Source organism: Lepidothrix coronata, unplaced genomic scaffold, assembly GCF_001604755.1.
Source record: "Lepidothrix coronata isolate B3197 unplaced genomic scaffold, Lepidothrix_coronata-1.0 Scaffold83, whole genome shotgun sequence".
NCBI classification, from domain to species: Eukaryota; Metazoa; Chordata; class Aves; order Passeriformes; family Pipridae; genus Lepidothrix; species Lepidothrix coronata.
Window position 1 is genome coordinate 179,379 of NW_016690263.1, and position 21,822 is coordinate 201,200.

General features: G+C 41.5%; 1 protein-coding gene across 1 annotated transcript; it reads left to right on the forward strand.

Annotated features, from left to right (window-relative positions):
• The first annotated feature begins 1,663 nt into the window (after positions 1-1,663).
• SPTSSA (serine palmitoyltransferase small subunit A) lies at positions 1,664-5,931 on the forward strand. The gene is made up of 2 exons (XM_017820496.1): positions 1,664-1,841; positions 4,686-5,931. The coding sequence occupies exons 1-2, from the start codon at positions 1,739-1,741 to the stop codon at positions 4,787-4,789; spliced, it is 207 nt and encodes a 68-aa protein (XP_017675985.1). The 5' UTR covers positions 1,664-1,738; the 3' UTR covers positions 4,790-5,931.
• Positions 5,932-21,822: the final 15,891 nt, after the last annotated feature.

Sequence of the window (21,822 nt, forward strand, 5' to 3'; positions counted from 1 at the left end):
AGCTGGTGAAGGAGGGGAAACTCTATACATAGGAATATTGTCCATTTTCTGAAGGGGCTAACTAGCAAAAAAACCTCTCATGAAGATGCACCACACCAAAAAAGTGTAAGGGGCCACCCACCTGGGGTGTTAGGGCAGATGCAGTGGGGGATTTTGAAGACAGCACACCTCTAGATATTACCTTTGCTCTTATCCCAGGTCCTTTCTTGCTGCTGAGGTTTGTTTGCCTTACCACTTGAATTGCAGAGCTCCTTGTTAGAAATCATAGGAGCAGACAGGACTGGGACTTGTTTGCTCCATGTTGATAATGCTCTTGCAGCTTAGAATGGGAATAATGCTTTACTTGTGCTGAATACCCCACTTGTCCTTGAACTTTGGACATGTTTCTACAGAAAGGCGCCTTTCATGATTACCACTGCCTTTTCAAGCAGCTACACGAACACAGGGCTCCTCCAGCAGCAATTGCAAAAAGCAACGGCAGTCTTGGGTAGGGGCAACAGCTCCTGTAGGCAGTTGTGTGGGGGTATTAACTGTGAGTGCTCTCATTTCTACTTGTCTTTTAATAAATCTGCAAAGTGTGTCTAAATATCTTCTGGGTGAATTAAATCCCTTTTCAGATTCCTGCCACATGAAATAGTAGAGTCTTAAGTTCTGTCTGCCAGCTGCTCTTCTTTTTCACAGTAATCTCCTGGTCCTGTAGTTTTATTTTGCAGCTGTGTAAATAACTCATATGTGCATCCTCCTGTGGTTGTATTTCCTTGTTTTTCATTGTACAAACAGCACAGGTGAAGGTAGCGGTGGGGTGGCTGCAGGAACAGAATCACTGCTCAGTGACATAACTGCAAATTGATTTACCAAGCAGAGTGAGTATAGTGGGTCGACTTCAGTTTCTAATCGGCGGCTACGGTGTGCACACTTGGCAAATGAGGTCCTGGCTGGTGACCTGGACCTGCTGCCTGGTGGTTGCAATGCATGCTCTGCTTAGTTAAGGTGCCTGATGATTGTGTACATCCCTTTCCAGCTGGCTTTCAACTCGTGCCTTCTAGAGTGGCAGTATAAACTGTCAAGAGCCTTCCTAATCATGTAGTCCCAAACTGCTCTCTGGGAATTTCTTATTGATCTTAGGCAAATTAGCAGTCAGGGCAGGGGTGTCCCACACCCTCTGGTTTCTGGCTCCAAGTGCCTTAGGGAAGTGAAAAGTTAGCAACAGTCACAGTAAACAGTTGATCTATCACCTCTTTTTTTTTTTCTATTCATACGGATCAATGTCATCACAGTTGGCCGATCTTAAGGTCGCATTTATCCGAGCCATGTTTTTGGGTGGGCTTTACCGTCTGACAACGAAACCGAAGGCCTGTGCAGAGCATTTTTAACATGCCTCCCGTGGGCCTTGCCGAGCACCGGCTTCGGGTCTGCCGCGATTCCCAGATCAAATTTGAACAGGAGGTGTGACTCGGGCTGGCAGGTTACCGGGTTCAGCGCCAGCCGCGTAATGTAATGAGATCGGGCCCGATGTGGGCGTTCCTCGGGGAGGGCCGAGGTACCGGTGTGCCGGGGGTGCTCCAGACGTTCTGTCGGGGTGTGGGATCACCGGTACCGCCCCGTGCAGGCCCCACAGGCCGCGGCCTCTCCGCGTCGGCGGGCGCGGGGCGGGGCCGGGGGAGGGCTGTCCCGGCTGCACCGCCCCGGCTGCGCTCGGCCTGGGCCCGGCGCGGTGCCGCTGGCGGCGGGGAGCGCCATGGCGCTGGTGTCGGCGCTGAAGCAGATGTCGTGGCTGTACTACCAGTACCTGCTGGTCACCGCGCTCTACATGCTGGAGCCCTGGGAACGCACCGTTTTCAGTATCCTTCTGGCGGAGTGTGTGTGTGTGCGCGGCGCTGGGGGCTGCCCACCGCCCCCGCTCTGCCCGGCGGCGGCTCTGGGGCTGCCCCGAGGCGGCCGGGCGGGTGTGGCGGCTCCGCCGGGCCGGCGGGCGCGGTGCCGGGGGAGTGCCTCGGCCGTGGCCGTGCTGAGGGCGCTGCCCCGGCGGGGCTTGCCGGGCGTGGAGGAGAGTCGGGTCGGGTCGGGTCGGGCCGGGCCGGGAGGGGAGCGGCGCGGGGCCGGGGGCAGCCGGCCTGAGGTGCCGAGCGCGGCCGGAGCACGCAGTGGGCAGAGGAGCGGTAGCCTCCGCTCGGAACCGAGCCTTGTCCCCTCCTCGCAGGCAGGGGCTCAGCTCCTCTCCCTCCCAAACTAATATGTTGCCCGATCTGGGAATAATCCTCATTCAGCTGTTTCGCATCCCGTGTCCGGGCGTCTGACGACCTAGTTCGTTTCTCCTGCGGCACAAGTTTATATCTCTAGAGTTATGGCAGTTCCGGCTTTTGTACTGAAATCCCGAGCTTTTTTGTTAAGGTGTCTTTAGTGCTTTCTGTTGTATTTTTGCCTAGAGGAAAGTAAATGTGCACGCTGCAAAACCTTGCAAGCCTAGGTTTTCATGGTGCTTTGTCTTGTGGCTTTTCTTACATAGGTATTTAATCCTCGAACTGTTAAGTTTGTCTCTTTTGGAGTGGAAGAACTTGATAGATGCTCATGTAAAGGCATCTGTATCAAGACTATTTACAGGTTTTCTTCTTTACTTGGTCCTTTTTTAGCAGTAGTATATTTTCTCAAGTATTGTTATGGGGTTGCAAGTATTTATCTCTGAAGTGTGGCTGTTTTGATCTTGACTTAAAACGATATTTCAGTGTGAATGACCCTGAGCCATCTCCAGTTAATGCTGAGAGGCAAAGAGAAATGAATGAAAACATTAACAAAGAGAAGGGTGTAAGTAGTAGTGAGAAGGTGCTTTTACTGACATACTGCTCAGTTCTGTAAAGAAACTCACTTTTGTTATGTAAGAGTGGTTGCCCAAGTTACAGTGGTGTGATCAGACATTTATTTTTTTCCTGTGTCAAGTCAGTAGAAATGGAGATTATAAAACTTACTACTTTTCTAGTAGACTTACCGTGCACAGTTCTTTAGCTAGGGGTTCTTACCTTCAAAATGTATTCCTTGCTAACTAACTTTTCTCCTTTTATGCCATTTATGTTTCACTGAGGAAACTTAATTTTTGTTTTCCCTGCCATTATATTAGTCATGAATATTTTTTTCCTTTTTAACTTAAGTGAAAGTGTATGCATATTTACTTTCATGAAATGCTCATATTGTAATTGCCACATAACTGACAAATGTAATGAGTGGCACAAGTATCGCTTGTGATCTCAGATCAGCAAAACTTTTTTTTGTCCTTAGACCGGACTCTTTGGCCGTGGGTGGGCCGTGTCTGCCAGGTGGTGCACGGCTGCAGCGCAGACACAACGGCCTTGGGAGCTAATGGTGTGTGGCTCTGCTGCGTGTCACACTGCTGCTTGTGCTCCAGCATCGGAGGAGAGCGCTGATACGGAAATGTGGATTTATGTGTTGACCTTCATTTTAGTATCTCTTACTGTCTTCCGGGACTATAAATACACTAAGCAGCTAGTATGCTCTAATAAGCACAGCTAATACCTCTGTTCTGCCATAGGGAAGTCAGTCATAGAGCATTTGTTACACTTGTGTGTGGTGACTTGATTTCACGAAGATGCAGAGCATGCACAGCTCCTCTGGTTTCACCTGCGGAAACTGAGTACTGCTGTCTGGGGTTATCACGCTTGTTAATCTCCAGTGCTTTTTATAGTGCTTTGGTCTAAGTTTACTGAATCTCTGCAGGTAGTTGGATGAAATCAACAGATTTTTATTAATTTCCATTATTTTTGAATTTCCGAAACCTTAAGCTTTCAGTGATGTAATCTTTCAGTAATCTAATGTTTTTAGATAAAGCTTCAAGAGCCCTAGAGCTTGACAAAAGTCCAGTTGTACATATACTTATAAGCTATTGTCTCACTTCTGTTAGGCATGCAGATAATAAAGTGGTCATCTTAAGATTTTTTAGATAATAGCTTCATGTAAAGTTTGTTTTGCAGTGTGATCTGCTATAGTAAAGTACTACTGATGGAGAAACGGACCAAATATTGTAGTGACTTAGAGCCCTAGAGGACACTGGAAGCTAGAAATGGATGTGAGGTTTCCTGACTATTATGCTAACAGTACAACTTTCACACCAGATGTGTTTTGTGCATCGTAAATTGAATTTCTTTGGTCATTCTATTCCAGGAAGTTGAGATCAGCATCTAATGCTGTCTGCTTAAAAATGAGGTCATCCACAAATAAGAATGGTAGTATTCAGTACAGCTATCATATTATTGTGGTTTTGTTTTGTTTTGGATTTTTGTGATGGTTGACTTTTTTCTGCTCGGCCGGATGGGGCTGGCTTCTGCAGAATTGCTCAACACCTAAGAAGATGCATGTAAAAACCGGTGTCTTCTAAGTACCCATTTTCTGTTCTCCATCATGCTTCCTGTGCTCTGGCCTGTCCTCTTGTGTCTGTGACAAGGCAGTGGATAACTTGCAAGGCATCCTTTGCAATTCAGCTAATTGCTTCTACCGGTGTTCTGGTTTTGGGTATTCAGTAGGTTCTTCCTATAGCTGTAATTTCTGAATGCAGTTGACCTTGTCTGATTGAAAAAGATAACATTATAAGATAGTAACCGGTAAAGTTTTAATGCTATAGTTTGTGATGTCTCATGCACTTCCTATTTCAAATGCTTTTTTCCTCAACTGTAATTCAGATTCCATGCTAGTTTCCATTGTTGGAATGGCACTCTACACAGGCTATGTGTTCATGCCTCAGCACATCATGGCAATATTGCACTACTTCGAAATTGTGCAGTGATGAAGAACCTATCTTCAAGAAGTAACTGGGCTTTGAAATCTGTTCTACAAAGAAGAATGAACCTCTTAGTTTTAACAAGATTTCTACCAATGTCCAAAAGACACGCTTATGACTCTGAAGACTAGGAAATGAGATATGTAGAGCAGGGACATGAGATGTGAGATGTCCCCTATGTTGTGTTCATTCCTTTTAATTTTACAAGATATGCTAGTTTTGTCTACTTTAACATTGTGATTGTACTTTGATATCAGTATTTTCTTAACTTTGTGACAGTTTCAATATTGCACTGTGAATGCTTTTCTTAATTGTAATTTTGAGTAAATCTTAATTGCCTTCTATTTTTAATCTGAAAGTCATCTTATTAAATGGGGCTTAAAGCTTTTGCTATTGTATGGTATGTATTTGCTTGGAGATTTCTATTAATGCGTTTTGTAAGAAAATACATCTAGATTCATATTAGAGACATGGATATATTCGTCTAACGCTATTTACAGAAGTTAGTTTGTATGACCGAACTCAGGTGTACTGTTTGCTGTCCAAACTTTGTTCAACAGTATATTTGTGCATATCGCCTAAATTTGGAATTGGCCATTATTTCAATCTTCTGTATTCTACCTGTTGGAGAAGGCTGGGGGAGATGAAGTGGAGTGAAGACTGCATTTGTTATGTTTCAAGTAGTGTTGTAGTTCTCGGCTTTATCTAGTGGGGGAAAATGGACTTTACTGGCATAGGCCCACATAAGGCTTTGGGTTAGCATTTTAAATCAACCCTGTTTTTCTAGCTGCCAATTCAATTGTAATTTTACAGGATACTTTATTATGTTCCAATGATTATGGTTTCTGCTAATTTTCACTCAGCAGTGTAACTATGTCTAGGTTTTAAAGGGGTTTTCTATTGCTGCTAGTATTCCAAACATGTTTTCGCTACAAACGACCAAAACACAAGGGTTTCAATGGACTTGAGTTACAACTACAGCAATAAGTAGCTGAATACTTGGCTGAAGTCCTGTCTTTTTTTTTAATAGGGATTTTTTTCAGTTTTGTATTCTGAAATGTAAGATGGTGACAACTTTCTTAAGTGGACAATTTTTTGTTGTTGTTGTTTAAAAAATAAAGGTTTAAAAGCAGAGTTTTGATGCAAAACTTTCTTAGAGAAGTTAATATGTTTCTGAATGCTGCTTGCTTTTCTCAGAACTTTCCAAAAGGGGAACAGTGATACTTGACCAAAGTACTGTGATTTTAATGGCCCAGTAATAATAGGTACTGCTATATCTTTTATGCAACTTCTGTTGAAATCAGAAATTATAGATGTACCTATAGAAATACTGCCTTTTAGGTTTATTTAATTTTCTCAAAATTTTTCTTATGAGAAAAGAGTGTTTTTCTCCTTTATTTAAAAACTTCATGTGTATTTGATTAAAAACCCTGTTGTTTTGGAAGCTATAAACAGTGAGCCTTAAACTTCTTAGGTGAACCTGAGCTTTCCTAAGTTGGTAGGAGTCTCCCTCTAAATTAGTGCTTTCACTTATTAGTAACTGGCTATCAAAACTTGGGTAGGTTTTTGGGGTGGTGTTTTTTGTTATTGTTTGTGGTGCTTTTTTGTGGTTTTATTTAACTGTATCCAGAGTTGTGAGTGTTTTAAGCATATATGGAATTAATGATAAGTTAACATACTCTTTTTGAAGTAACATAGCATAAATCTGATCTCTCTGAGGACTAAATTGATACTGTGATATTTCTTTGCAAACTACTACCTTTCTCAGCAGTAGATGTATTATTTGTATGAGGGGAAAAAGCCTTTCTGTGTGGTGGCATTAGAAATGTTGAGCATGATTTTTAATTGTTAAAGGTTTTATAAAAAAGCATTGATATACGGACTTTTGTTAGCTGTCCGCTTTTTGTTGAGAATCACTTTCCAATCATTTGCGTTATGTTGGCTTGGGCGCTATACTTGAATTCAATTTGCTAATTTGAATACAGTCTTTTTCAGCATTTCTTTTAGTATAAATCAAGAATCTCATAGTCCTGGACTGTTCTTTTTAGACTCTGGATACTTCGTTAAAGATGGAATAATTTAATTAATAAAATACAAAGTGTTATTAGAGTTTGAATTTGTGGAAGAATGTTTCTGCAGTGTCTCCTTTTCTTAAGGTTGGTGTAGTGAAGAGATGGTTCAAGTGGTGATAATTATGAAGCAGAGTAAGTTTTCTTTTTTTAAAGTAAGGGTATCGGTAGGGATTTAATTAATCATTACATTTGAATAATAAATGAATCATACGACTAACAAATTGTTTTCCCCAGTCTGCTTTATTGTCATATTAGCTGGGGGATCATGTCTTCTGTGGTAGAACCATAAGCTTTTTCTGTGCAAGCTGGAGGTCAAAGGCAGCTTAAATACCTTTTGGAGGCAGCTGGTCAATTTCGCTTTTGTTTTTTGATAACAATTAAGCCATTAGTAATTTAGATAAAGTTGGAAAAAAACAATTGTGAGAAATGAGAAAAAAAATCACCCGAGAAACCTGCAAGTTTATGTTAGTCTTTTAATAGTAATAGCTCTCGTGGTTTAGACCAAGTAATTAGAAATAAGCATTTAAAAATGCATTAACTGTGTCGTAACAGACACACTTATCATAACTGATAATTCCAGCTACGTGGGCCAGCCCCCCTGCGGCAGGCAGACTCTATGCCAGGGCACCCCGTCCGTGCAGGGTGACTTGCTGTGCTGGCAGCCCTGGGTCTCCCAGAGCTGGCTCTGCAGAGGCTCCTTGGCTGCCTCCAGGGCTGGGTACTGTAGAATTACTCAATAAAAACCTTCGCAGAAGGAGCTGCCGTAACCAAAACAGGCATACTATTGCAGGAAGTCAGGGTGGAGCCAGAAACAGATCCAGGACCTGTGGGTATGTATGACTTGAAATAGTTATATCTTTTAAAATAAATATATGCACAGACACTGTTTTCTTTCTTTTATATGTATATAGATATACATAAACTGTTTATTTCTTATCAAAAATTATTACATAGCAATTAGTTTGGAGACAGAGGCTGTCGGGCTTCTTTTCTCATTTCTTTACTCTGGGAAGGAAAACACTAGAGAATCCTAAAGTGAGACTTTCTTGAGAAAATTCAGCAAGAAATCCATTTGTATATCTATCAGTATTAAAAATAAATAGATGTGAAAAGAGCACAGGACCTGTAAAAGTGAATCTCGTGTGATAGATGGGCATTACGTTACTGCAAATTGGTGCAACTGGTATGTTGTGAAGTGTTGCCCAGTTCCATTCAGGTGCAGTGATGAAGTGTGCGTTTGTAAATGCTGAAGAAGAGGTACCTGCTTTTGGCTAACAACAAATAAAGGTTATATTGAGGTGAAGAGACACAACTTGAAGAGATTGGGTACCATGGGATGAGTGGGCTGTGCACAAAGCTGTGGAGACAACAGCCATCCTCTAAAATACCAGAGGAGCATACTCTGCAATTGGGACCCCAGTAAAGGTTTTCAGTTCCAGAAGTTCCTTTCACCTGCTTATTTGCCCATGTTTTCTGCAACTGCTGTTGTAGGAAGACAGTTGCTTCCCCTCTTGTTGACATGTTATCCTGATACCAGTGTAGTGCTATTGTTGTTTTTTTTTTTAACAGACAAAATCAACCTGAATATTTCATGCATGGTTTCTCTGATCTGCTAGGCCCTCCCTAAACAGCAGTCATCACTGAGCACAAAAGCTGCTGTCTTTTCTGCCTTTTGTTTGTGTAATGATGGTTTAAGAAGAAAATCTGGCATCATAGTCCAGACCTGGATCCACCCTCCTCTTCTTGTAATGGGGAGAGATGAAACTCTAGATCTATTCTAGATTTCAGCATGGAATTTTGGCAGAAACCTCTCTGCTTTTCATAAATCAGTAAATCATCATAAGATCCTCAATCCATCCCAACTAGCATCACATGATGGAATAATAAGAAGTTATGAATATCCACTCTCTCTGAGAGTTTAGCTGGATAAGAGTTGAATAGACCTTGAGAAAACCTGATTCAATTTCTTAAGTAAATACCGATTTCTTAAGTAAAGTAAAAGTTGAACTGTTTCTTCACAATAATTTTGCAATGGCAGCCAGTGTCTTATCTCAAACACTACAAGTACTTACAATTAAATACAATGGAGAATTGCATTATGCAACACCTTATCACTAAACGTTTAACACAATGTTCAGTAGCTGGGAGGTGGCCTTGGCTGAAAGTCAGACTATGCTGCTGCACCTTTTGTGGTGCTCTTGTGGTGTCTCTGAGCTATCCACCACATATGCTTAACAAAATACACCTTATTCATGAGTGGACTTCCCATTGTTTAAAAAAACCCCAAAAACCTGCAAAACCAAACTACCTTTAAGACACTGTCTAGCACTTTATTTTGTTGGTAGTACTGCTTATTTTATTAGTGAAAAAATGATACTATATATGTATAATTTATAAGCTGCATCTGTGTATGGATCAAATAGTTAGACTTTATAATACGAATTGAGGCATGCTTTATCTTGGAAAGAGCCCTATTAAGTATTGGAGACTCTTAATTTACACTTAGAACAGTTCCCTACGTTTTGCTGTTGCAAAGGTTTATGGCCCCAGAAACATGTAACTCCTTGACATTTTGGAGCCTAATAAAGAGATTCTACTTTCCTATGTGGAGAAGACCCTCTGTTAATAGCATTCTTAATTCAGGAGGAATTTTTTTATTCTAATCTAAAATTGCTTCATTATGTGAAATCAAAGGGAAGGTTCATAAGTGAAATATTGATACCAAAGATGAGAGACTAAAAATGAAAATTGTGTCTTTGGACAGTGAAAGGATGAACTGAGGGATGAAAATTCTTTTACAAAACCTCTGGTTTTTGTGAAACTTAAACCTATATGAAATATTTTTTCCTGATGTTTTGAAAAAAGTAGGAGTTATTTCCCGAAATGGAAAGTGTAGCCTTCTTTTGAAATCTGAAGCTGATACCTGCGCTAAACCCCCAAACTACTAACAGTAAATATTTTATGTAAATATAGCAGTTACCAAGCTAGGAGCTACCTTACATTACAGAACAGTTGGTATAAGGGGTGATAGTACCTCATGGTTAGACTGTGTGGTTGTAATGTGTGGACCTATGGATTCACCTGGGTTAGAGATCCTTCGTGTCATAAAGGCAACCGCTAGTACCAGTAGGATGTGACTGATTTATTCATTTAGAGGTTTGTAGTGATGGCGTTTGGTATTAAAGACTAAATAATCATTCTAAAGGCTTTACTATTAGATCTCGTGTTTCAGAAACAGAAGTTTTGATTAAATAAATTAATGGGAAAACCAGGAATAATAAATTAATGGGAAAACCTCAACACCTGTCATAAGCTAGATAGATAATTGTGGAGCAGTAATCACTGAATTGGATATAGGACATGCCAGTTGCAGACATAATCATGGAGCAGTAATCACTAAATTGGATATAGGATGTACCTTTTCTAGGTACAACCCAAACATTAAAAATCTTGGAATAGGCTGTGTATCTATGTAGGAAGCAGCTATCCTCTGTGTTGGTGATCATGGTGGTCATTTTCTGTCACAGCCTATTACTGGCTGAAATGTGCTTTTACAGGTTAACAGGAGACTCTTTCGTTGATCTTCTGTTGCTCTTTCTTAACCTTGAAGGGTGTGTTCTGTATACGATATCAATCTTGTCACTGCAATAAGTTTCATTAGCCTGGATTTATGTTGTGGGTGTTTTAATGGTGAAAAGGTGACTGATTTTTGTAGGTGTCTCTTTTAGGCTTTACTGCTTGGAAAGGTTTGGAGGTTTGGAAATGAAGCATATGATTGATAAACTGCTTACTACTATCATCCCACAAAAAAAGAAAAAAAAAGAATGTACTGTTTTTTTTACCTTTTAAAGAAGTTATCCAGATAATGAGATGTTTGAGGAAGAAGCCTGAGATTCAATTTATAGTCATAGCTGGTTGCTTTTTTATTGAAACTGATAGTTCTTGGATATGACTTCCTAAGCCTGAATGTTCCTGTACAAGCTCCTTGACCTATGTCATAGTTGGAAATAACAGGTAATCAACACTTTGCTAATATTCACACAGTTACAAGCGTCATGTCTGACATATCTGGTTTTTATTCATGCCCATGTCTGCAGGTGGAATTCTCTTGGCATATTTTGCATTTTGTGTTCTCTGCAGTTTGAGATGGACAGCATATTTCTGGCCTGTGTTTCACAATGGCAAGACAACACACTACATAGCCCCCAAAAGAACTTTTTGGGGAAAAAAATTATATTGGCAATGATTGATATTTTTTGTCTTTTCTGTGAAATTTGTTTGTGTCTACTGAGGCAGAAAAGCTGAGTTTTTATGATCACGTAAGAATTTAAACCAAAAATCTTCTATCCAAGGTTTATCTTCCTTTCCTGCTTTTGTAATGATCAGTTGTTGTCCTCTCTTCCTTTTGGATTGTTTTTTCTTTGAGATGTTCTTGCTTCATATACTGCAGAAAGAAAGGAATTAATGCCTCAGAACATATTTTTTAGCGATGCTATTTAATACACACTGGTAAGGTTATGAAAGTCTGGAAGATGTCTTTGAATAAAATAGTCTTTCTGGCATAACAGGATTGTGCTGTCAGATCATCTATGGGGCAATCCAAAGGCATGCATGGTCTGAATTTGAGTATCTAGTTACATGTGCTAGACTACTGACAGCTTATTTTGCTTATGTTATGTTAGCAGCTCAAAACAAACATTTTTGAGAGAAAGCCTCCTGTGATGCATCCCAGGACTCAAGAAGTTTATATGCTTGGGTAGTACTTTGACTTTTAATCAGAATAAGCACATAGTTCCCAAACTCAGGATTGAATTAGTGGGTGATTATATGAACTGGAGTATGCGTTAAAAAAATATTTTCAGAACACCTTCTGTGTTGTTTTACAGTATTTCAGTAAGCTGGACAAAAAAGTAGTGCTCAGCTTGGAGGGACTGAGGATAAAATGTGCACTGTGTCTTAGACAAACAGGGACTTCTGAACTGGTGTCTGATCAAATGGACAGGTGGGCTCCACTGGAAAGGAATCAAGGGGTTATCTGTATCCAGAGAGTGGGAGACAACTTCTGCAGATATGAGGCTTTCTGGGTCAGGACACAGCTGCACAGTCTGCTTGCACAATGTGATGCTGCCTAATGCTGAGATCAGAAGTACCCTGCCGAAAGACTTGTGTCACTTCTCTCCTTTCAAAGGGAGATGCAATATGGCAGTCATGAAAGAAAGAATGACAGGAGCCCTGAATTAAGCCAGCATTTTTCAAAATGGAAGTTTGAGTGACTACGAAGTATGTTTGAGAAGAGAAAATAAACACAAACCATCCTCCCCCCCAAGGAAAATGCTCCCCTTTTCTTCCCCAAAATGTTGCCCTCCCTGGCAGCTGTAAGAAGTGTGCAACATTAACTTTGAGCTGGTGAAGCCAGCTGGTGAAGCCAGCTGGATGTGTTCTTTGTGGAGCAGGGGAAAACTGGAGGTCCAAAGTAGTGGGAGGAAGATAAGGAGGTGAGAGGTGAGTGCTGGTGAGAAATCCTGAGCTAAACACATTCTCTCTAGCGCTCACCTCGACCTGAGTAAATGAGGCAGTTTAGTGTTACTTAATGCAAGCACATCTATCCAAGGCTACCTGATACAGGTAATGAAGCTGAAAGGAGATGAGGGGCATGGAATGTTGATAGAGCTAGTCTCTGAAGTGGAGAGCAGAGCTTTGCATACTGAGGCTGGAAAAATTGTCAGATTGTCATGAGAACTTCAAAAGCCAACAAATTCCACAGAAACCCTGGGTGGATTTCTGATGCTTACTGGTGAAAATCCCCCTTTTGGTGATTTGCGGGAAACTGAGTAGGGACAGAGAAACAGTAGTTTAGGATATACAGATCATATCAGCAGACAATAATTTTGTGGCGCTTCTTTTTTGTCAGATTTTGTTCATATTCTTGCTGGGGAAAAGGTGTCCTTGTTTGGACAAAAGCTTGTTTTGAAACTTTGCTGAAGCCAGTAGTGGTACAGCCTATCACTTTGGGTGCTTCTAAGAAAGGGTGGAGCCCGTTGCCTCCCCTCTGCTCCTTTGTCTCTCTGCTTGGTGCACTGTTGTAGCAGGTCCTGTGCCTTGGCTGCGGGCTCAGTTGTTCAAGTGGGACTTACTCCCATAAGCTTTATGATACTGTTTCCAATCTCTCAAAGCCATATGAAATTCCACTTTATCCTTAATACCTCATCCGTACTCAACTTGGGCATTTATTGCACTGCCACCTCCATGCTACACCCTTGCTGATGGTGCTACCCCATCACCGTGCAGTGCAACTCGAATGTGATGAGTGAGACTGGAGCGTGCCCCAGAAAATTAGGGAAAAAGTGTCCCACTGCTCATCTTCTGCAGTTTGATTTCCACTAGTTTTATCACAGAGCTGGGCAACAGCTGAGGAAGTGGAAGGTAACCAGGGATAACTGAGAAGGAAAACGATCGTATTTTTTAATCCCTCTATACCTATAGCAGTGCTAAACACAATCTCTTTTGGCATAATGAAGGGCCAAAAATAGGGTAATCTGATCAAATTAGTTTTATATCTTTTTTTACTTCTGCTGATATTAATTGATTCCAGGTTGTGTTGAAGTAGAACTTTGAATTCAAAACTTTCCTCCAATAAGCAAAGGCATTTCTAAAGGATGGATTAAATTTTTGATACTTTGTGAGAACATATCTTTCATATGGACTTCTTGGCCTTTTTTTACTGGCCTATAAAAACCCAAGAACTTCTTAAAAATGAAAGTGCATGTTCCTAATGCCTTATATGTTCCAGATAGAAGCAAAATTTTCAGATTTATACTTGATGACTGGTTGTTGGTGGTAAACATCCATACATGATTTTCCTTGCTTTTTATAGGATGATAGGATGATTCAATCCTGACTTGAAGTACGGGCCATTTTATATGGTACAGTATTGAAAAACTGGTGATAACCTGAAAGATGGGATTGCCTGGTATCAAATGTTTATGTTTTCCCAACTTTCTGTTCTGTACTGACTTATCACAGAGTCTGTATGTCTCTTTTATTGCTATTTTGTACTATATTAATTAATTTTTGTACTCTGTGAGCATACTATTTCTGTGATATATCCTACCATACACACATTTACTGCCATATTCTGGGTGTCTTAGCTCTCTTCTCATGTACAAGAAACTGAAATAATCCTTTTTCTATAGGATCTTACTTCTTAGTTAGCCTCCACCACCTTGCTGTCCCTGGTCAGCCTCAACTCCTGTTCTGTTGTCTGGAACTGGCTTCAGAGGATCTTTGGGGACTCAGAAGTGTGGGGTCGGTGTCTGTGCCAACAGTGCAGCTCTGAGCTGGTGGCCTGTTTGATATTTTCCTGGCACTTGTGAAGGGTGGCAGGTATGCTGCATAATGGGATGGCAAGTTAGATGTCTTTTTATTATGGATCTAAGTATTTGTGGTCAAGCCTGGGCAAGTGGGTGCTAAAGAGAGCCTAGGTAACGATACAACAGCATGGAAGTACATAACATTGAGTGGTAAGGAGTACCAAGGTGAAGTGTAAATATCCTGGCTTCTGGCCTGTGAGTTCAGGCATACGGTATTTGTACACTGTCTTTAATTGTGCTTTTATCACAGCCAGTGAAACCTCAGCAGGAGAATATGGAGCCAAGGAAAGCTCTGTGCTCTGAGGACAGTGGAGCTGAGTGGGGATGGCTAGTGCCCATAAATGCACTCAGCTTTTGAGCAGTTGCAGGAGTGCATTCTCTGTGTTTTCTTCCTGTGATGCACAGAGAGCAGAAGGGTTATGATTATTTTATGACTTGTGGGTTTAATGATAGCTTTGATAAACCTGGTCTTGTTTATCCCTATTTAAAGCTGACTTTCAGTAATTTTTGGTTTGAAAATAGTATCTCCATTGAAAAATCTATGTTACAGAGGCACGAACCCATACGGTGGTTTATGTTTCAGTTTAAATCTGGATGTAGCCGCAGTGCTTAAAGGGTAGATCTGAAGGTAAGTTGAATATGGTATTCTTTTATATCTCTCTCCTCTTCTTGACCTGCCATACAGTAAAAGGGACATACAAGGATGGCTATGCCTGGGCACAGCACAGAAGAAAATATTCTGCTCTCATCACCATCTCCGTTTTGCAAATATATCCAGAGCACAGCAGTGACAAATTCTTATTTATTTGGTTCCTAATTCCCCTTTGAAATGTGTTACATGCCAAAGTTTATCTGGAGTCTCTGATGCCTCATTTTAGGTCCAAACAGACATTAATTAGAGACATTAAATTCTCTGCTGCTCCTAGGTTTTTCATGCATAACAGCTGAGTTTGTTTATATTGCAACTTAGTGCCAAAAAAGGCACACCCAAGTGCAGGCTCTGCACACAGTCAAAATCTCTAATAAACAAAATGAGGTTAAGCACATTCTTTATTAAAAAAAAAAAAAAAAGAAGGGAGAGAAGTCCTTTCACTCTTGAAATCCTGCCGTTTTTTATTTCTTTTGTTTGTTTGTTTTGTTTTTAATTTAATGATGTTTTGAAGCCAGAATCTTTATTTTTATGAAGATGAAAGTTGACAAGACTGCTCTTTTCTGTTGTCCTCCTGCTTTTGTTCCACTGTTGGCCCTCTTTTTCCTCTTTTCTTACTCTTTTCTCTTTCAGTTTTTATAATGTTTTAAATCTGTGCTCTTTCTAGTTGTACTGAAAGTCTGTTTCCTGGTTGATCCCATTTCCTAAGTCTTTGGTTGGTTATCCTTTTCCTTGTTTTAAGGCTACTGAGGCAAGGGCATTCATACTTTAGGTTATGAATTATATCTTCTCCATATTTATACCTTACTGTTCTGGTTTGATTTGGTCTGATTTTTAGCATATCCTATAGAATAACTTTTTTTGTCTGCTTACCCAGGCCTCTTTTATCTTAGCATCTAGATTTATACTTGTGTTGTATTTTTTTGCTGAAGTTGTTTTCATACAATAGCTATAGATATTTTGGTTAGGAAAGAAGTATGGAGTGCTAGTTACAGATTAACTAGGAGGTCTGCTGGTGAGCCAGACTCCAGATGTTGTTCTGGCTTGGTCTTCCATAAAAGTACTCCTGATTAGTACTTACTGCCTACTCCAGACCATAGCTTTTGGATATTAATAGAGATTTCCCCTCATTGTCAGGAAAGGCTTGTACAACCAGATTGCTGACTATTTTTATCAGGAGTGTTTGGTGTGGGGCAGGAACAAATACCTGCTTTTGTAGTTTTGAAAAGTCCGCATGAATCTTAGCTCCGTGGTGAAACCTGGCAGAAGTATGTGGTTTTACTGTGTCAGATGCATTTGTTGGCCACCAACAGCACTCATTTTTAAAATACAAAGAGCAAATGACTTGTACAGCTGAGACATATCCCATTCCATGTGGGAAGTCTCTTGTTGGTTCATCTTTTGCCGTTGTAGCTGGTATGCAGAGTATGATGATGGCAGTGCTCAGGTAAGGCCGGGTAAGGTATCTGTTTTCTTTCTTTTCCCTGAGCTTGCTCCAGCAGTGCAGGTCTGGCTTGGGTATGCTTCTACCACACCTCTAATTGCACTGTGGTTTTATGTCTAATCTAGAAGGTATTTTACCTGACTACTTGATCTTAAGTGTTTCAACTGCTCTTGAGCAATCCATCTATGTTATTTATTGAAGACAGGACCGGTATGTGATATGTTCCACCCTGTGGTGGGTGCTTTCAGTGGTGAGGTGATCTTGAGCAGGCTGACTGGTGCAGTCCCCTTTACTTACATTTCTTCAGACAGTGTAAAGATCAGCTTACGAATGATCAAAACCAGTTAGTCTGGTGTAAGAGGAAGGCAACCCTCACTTCTCTGCGTGTTTGTGGGTTTTTAAGTAAATAAGATGTTTATTTTGATGAATAGACAAAAAAAAAAGTGAAGACAATGTTAGGAATAGCAAAATCTAAGAATCAACTGAAAAAACTACACTGGACATTGCCTTGCTCATGTCCTACCCAAGTGCAGATCAGCAGCATCTGCTTTGTTGAGCTAGTCTGATGCCTGTCTAACCTGAGAGACTAGCAGTGCTGGTGATGTCCTAACACCCCTGCCCAGTCTACAGAGTACCCCTGCTTAGGGGAATGGCATAACGTTAAATTAATAAGTCGTTATTAATTAATAATCTTAGTGACTCCACTGTCACCTTCTCTTGGATTTTGTGATGGACGTGGAGAAGGGAAGCAGATGTGTGTAGTGCTGTGCCTGGGCAGTGCTTACCTCTCGTAAGTGCCTCCTGCAATCCCCAGGGATGGTGCTGATGCTGCATGTGGAGTTAGCTCTTAGCACTGCAAAGAGTGGGTTGAATCTGCAATGGCCCATGATTTTAGATGTTTACTGCTTTCTGATCTTGATATTGAGGGATAGTATAGCTCAGTAATGATGAAACTTGCAGATTATCATAAAGCTTATATTCTGGAGGCAGATAGACAACACGTGCAGACTTGTCACCTTGTCAGCATGATAACAGTACAATGTCAGCAATGTTAATTGAAATTGCAACAAAGCCAGGTGTATAAAATACAATGCAATAATCTACAGCCAATTAAGCTTCATTGTAAAGTGACAATGAATCTAGCTGCAAATGATTCAAAACTGCAAAACTACGTGACAGTGGGATTAGTTTGTTTGCATTAGTACCTCACTGTGTTTATTAGACGGGCATGAATGAACCAGTTTTGTCTGAAAAACAAGCAGCACTTTCCTAAATTTGTCTTTGGTTGTTGATTTGTATCTCTTGAACAAGACTCACCATTTTTTCAGGATGGTTGAAAAATATGTATAACTTTCTTGGCAATTTCTCATACACTGCTCACTGCCTAATTTTTATTTTGGTAAGTTTGTTTATATTCAGACTAATCCCCATCCCTCGGTTGTACTGGATGTACAGGAAAACAAAAAGGGAGACAGAAATCCACAACTTTTAAATGAGATTTATCTCATATAACACTTGAGATATGAAATATACTGCCCAGGTGAAATGCCAAGTTTCTGACAGTTCTTGCTCCTTCCTATTTATATAAATTGTCTCCTTTCTGGTCCAGATGCTAATTTAGTCACCTGAAATAGTCTTACAGGACAGACCCATCTAAATGATGGTGGAAATGCTTAATTCCAGTGTTTCAAGGTTAGCAGCATTATGCTTCTGTTTCAGTCTCACTGACAGTTCATAAGGATTCAAACCTTTTAAAATAGAGGATGATAGCTGTGACTCATGGCCAGTCTATCTTGCCACTTACCCTCATGAGGAGATTTTTGTGACTCATTTGAAAACAGGCTGAGTTGCCTGTTGTGCAGTCACTGTACCTCTGAGAGTGAACCTTATCCTCCTCAAAATAGGTTCCTATACAAATTGTTCCTGTGAGAAATGCCTTGGTGCTTGGGAGACTCAAAAAATGAAAATAGCAATGGGGTACCAAGTCTATTCAACAGTGCCATAAAGACTGAATGTCTCTCTGTTGATGTTCTGCCTCATGTTATTGCTAGAAAGGAACTCCCTTGATAAAACTTCAGGAGACACCAAAACTTCTCAAAAATACATGAGAGGCAGCTGCTTGTCAATAGATTTGTCTCATCTGCAAAACTTGTAATTTCTCCAGACTATCGACACACTACAGTGAGCAAAATGAGAACAACTCATCCTTCCAAAGATATGCCAGGAACAGAAGAGCTTGTCCTTAAATGAGCACCTCTTGTATAAGAGGTCAATCTCATGTGCATAGTCATATGAAAGGTGAAACAGAGCTCTTCCTTGTGTTCACATGGGTCACTTCTTGTAGTTACAGCAAAACTGAATCCGTTGTGGTGACGTAGCATTGGTGCTAGGCAGTTGTTCAGGCTGAGTGGTCATTGTAACCACCTAATGCTGTTTTTCCATCATTCAAATCTTTTAGTTCTTTATTTCCTCCTCCTCCCAAGAAAGTAAAAGTATTTCCTCTGACCTCAGGCTTCTGCTTATTACAGACTTCTACGCTTCTGTGTTTTTGCTTATGAATCAAGCTCCATCACAAATATCTGCAGCTTTAATGCTATGGGGATAGCACTCTTGGCATATTGTTATTGTAACAGTTATTCTGTATATCTCAGAATATCCTCCCTTATACCACTGAAATAAAATATTTTGTGTCCTATTATGTACACAGTATATGTGGTGTCAAGCTAGGATATTAGTTTTGGGTAAGTCATGACAACCCTTACGAGGGAAGAATCAAACACAAATGTTGCTTACTTGGCCTATGGTGCTCACAGACTAGCATATAATTCTCAACTTCATTAAAAGATTTAATCACTCTTTGTAAGAATTAGAAGGAGGCAACTGTTAGTTTAGAAAAAGAAGATTTGACTATCCAGCTCTGGTTGGATTACACTATATATAAATACTATATATATTATATATATTAGTTATAATGTACCGTAGGGCGGTTGCGCCTCGTGGCCGCGCTGCCCAGCGGTGCCGGGGGTTCTGCCCTCAAGGGAGAGGAGAGGAGGAACTTTGGAGCACACAGAGGCTTGCCAGTCCAATCTGGGGGGGATGAGGGGGAACGGGCAGACCGGCGGAAGGGCAGGTGGGGCAGTCCTGTTTGGAGGGTCGCGGGTAAGCAGTGTGAAGGAAGATCTGTGGTAACACAGTGGGGAGAGGATAAGGTCAGGGTGGATAGTGGGTTCTTCCAGGGGGGTTGTGGGGTTTAGGCTGGGCTGAGGCCATGGGAGGTACCCGAGCCTCAGGTGGGTGAGGAGACCAGAACGGTTTGCTTTTGCTTTTGGCTCACCTGTGGCTACTGCCCAGGAACGGTTTGCTTTGGAATTCTAGTGTCCTGAAAGGGTGCTCAGGGCAAAGGAATATCCCTGGGAATATCCTTGGGTCTGAGTATAGGTGGCTGGGAGAAAAGTAGGGAGTGAAAGGCTTGCCCTAACCATTTTAATGGGGAAGTAGCTTGTGTGCCCCTATGAGGTTGCGAGCTATGCTGGTGATGGTACATGCCTTCAGCAGGGTCTCTCATGCCAGACAGACCAAAACTGAAGGGTCAGATGAAATGTGTCCATGGGCAGGATGGGCTCACTAGCCTTCTGGCAGTCATCCTAGGAGAAGGACAACTCTAATTCCAAACCTGGGCAGATGGAGCTCACTTAGCCCTGTAAGGCCATCCACCTAAGAGAAGGACACTAATTAAACCTACGTCCTGAGGACCTCGCTGCCACCGTCCAAGCTTGCTCGGCCCTGGCAGATGAACCTTAGGATTAAAGGATGGGTCCAGTTCTGTGCATGCTGCATCCCACCTAAAAAATCCCTTGCACAGGCTCGAGGGTGATGTCCACATTTGTAAAGCCCTGTAGTGACGGGCGAGGATCAAAACGGCAGGTGAAAGGTGCACTGGAAGCCACAGACCCAACCCTGCATGCAGGAGATTCAGAACATTGATCGCCTGAGACTGACCCCGGAGATGACAGTCTCATTTGACAGCATCCTGAATGACCAAGAAGCCTTTTTCAAGGAGAGCACTGCTTGCTCTACACGGAGAGGGGCCTAGAAAAGGTGGCCTAACCAAAGCTCATCTCCACTCTTCACTCGGTTGGTTAACCACGGCAATGGGCATCTTCTGATGCGGTCAAACAAAGTATAAGAGACGAAGGCATACACCTGCCTTCAAAGATGTACCCAAATTGACTCTAGCATGCTGGAACATCAGAACCATGCTTGATTCTGCAGATAGTGGATGTCCTGAGTGCTGTTCTGCCCTAATTGCCCACGAACTGTCACATCTCAACATCGACATTGCTGCTCTTAATGAAGTTTGTCTACATGAGGAAGGCAACCTTAGAGAACACGGTGCCGGTTATACACTCTTTTGGTCAGGTAAACCCGGAACTGAAAGGCATCTCTCAGGACTCGGCTTCATGATCAAAAACTCTATTGTCCCTAAAGTTGAAAATCTGCCAACAGGTCATTCTGATCGCATTATCTCCTTACACCTTCCACTACACAACAAGCAACATGTTGTCCTCTTTAGTATATATGCCCCAACTCTCCAAACTGATCCTGCTGAAAAAGATAAATTTTATACCAACCTGCGCTGCCTTACCCAAAAAATTACTCATGTTGCTGAGAACACAGCTGTGCTGGGCAGGACATGTCTCCAGGATGGAGGACCACCGCCTCCCTAAGATCCTGCTCTATGGTGAACTTGCCACTGGCTGTCGCAAGAGAGGAGCCCCGAAGAGAAGATACAAGGACTCCCTGAAACAACATCTCAGCCTCGGCCATATTGATCATCATAACTGGTCCACTCTGGCCTCCAATTGGGAGGTCTGGAGACACACTACCTATAACGCTGCTGCTTCCTTTGAGAATGCACGCAGGATCACTCTCGAGGAGAAAAGACAACACAGAAAGAATCGTGTCTTGCAGAATACACCACCTAAGGAGTCTTTCTGCTGTACCTTTTGCAACCGGACTTGTCTATCTCATATTGGCCTTTTTAGCCATGAGCGTGCTTGTAGGAAATGTGGGTAGAGCCCTTCCCAAATCTTTGTTTGTGAAGCCTAGCCATTATGATGATGCTTTGTGGTGTTTTAAAGGATATATTGTAGCATCCATCTCCTTTCTTAGATAACAGCTCCATTTCCCTGCACTTACTCTATACTTCCTGGGTTTCTAATCATCCATAACGTTTTTCCCAGAAACACTCCCCGTGTGACACATCCCTTTTGTAATGGAGTGGTCAGAACTGTGTGTGTTTCTATGGCAAAGTGTGAACAATTGATTTATACAATGGCAGCAGAGGAGCCACTTTCTCCTGGAATAAATGTGTGTAAAAAAATAAATTAATATTTGTAATTGAAATTGGGCGAGACCACAGGAGAAGTAAGCTTATTTCAGGGGAGGATGGGTTGCGTGGCCTGAAGTTCACATTGTACTGCAAGTTACTGGAATGAAGCAGA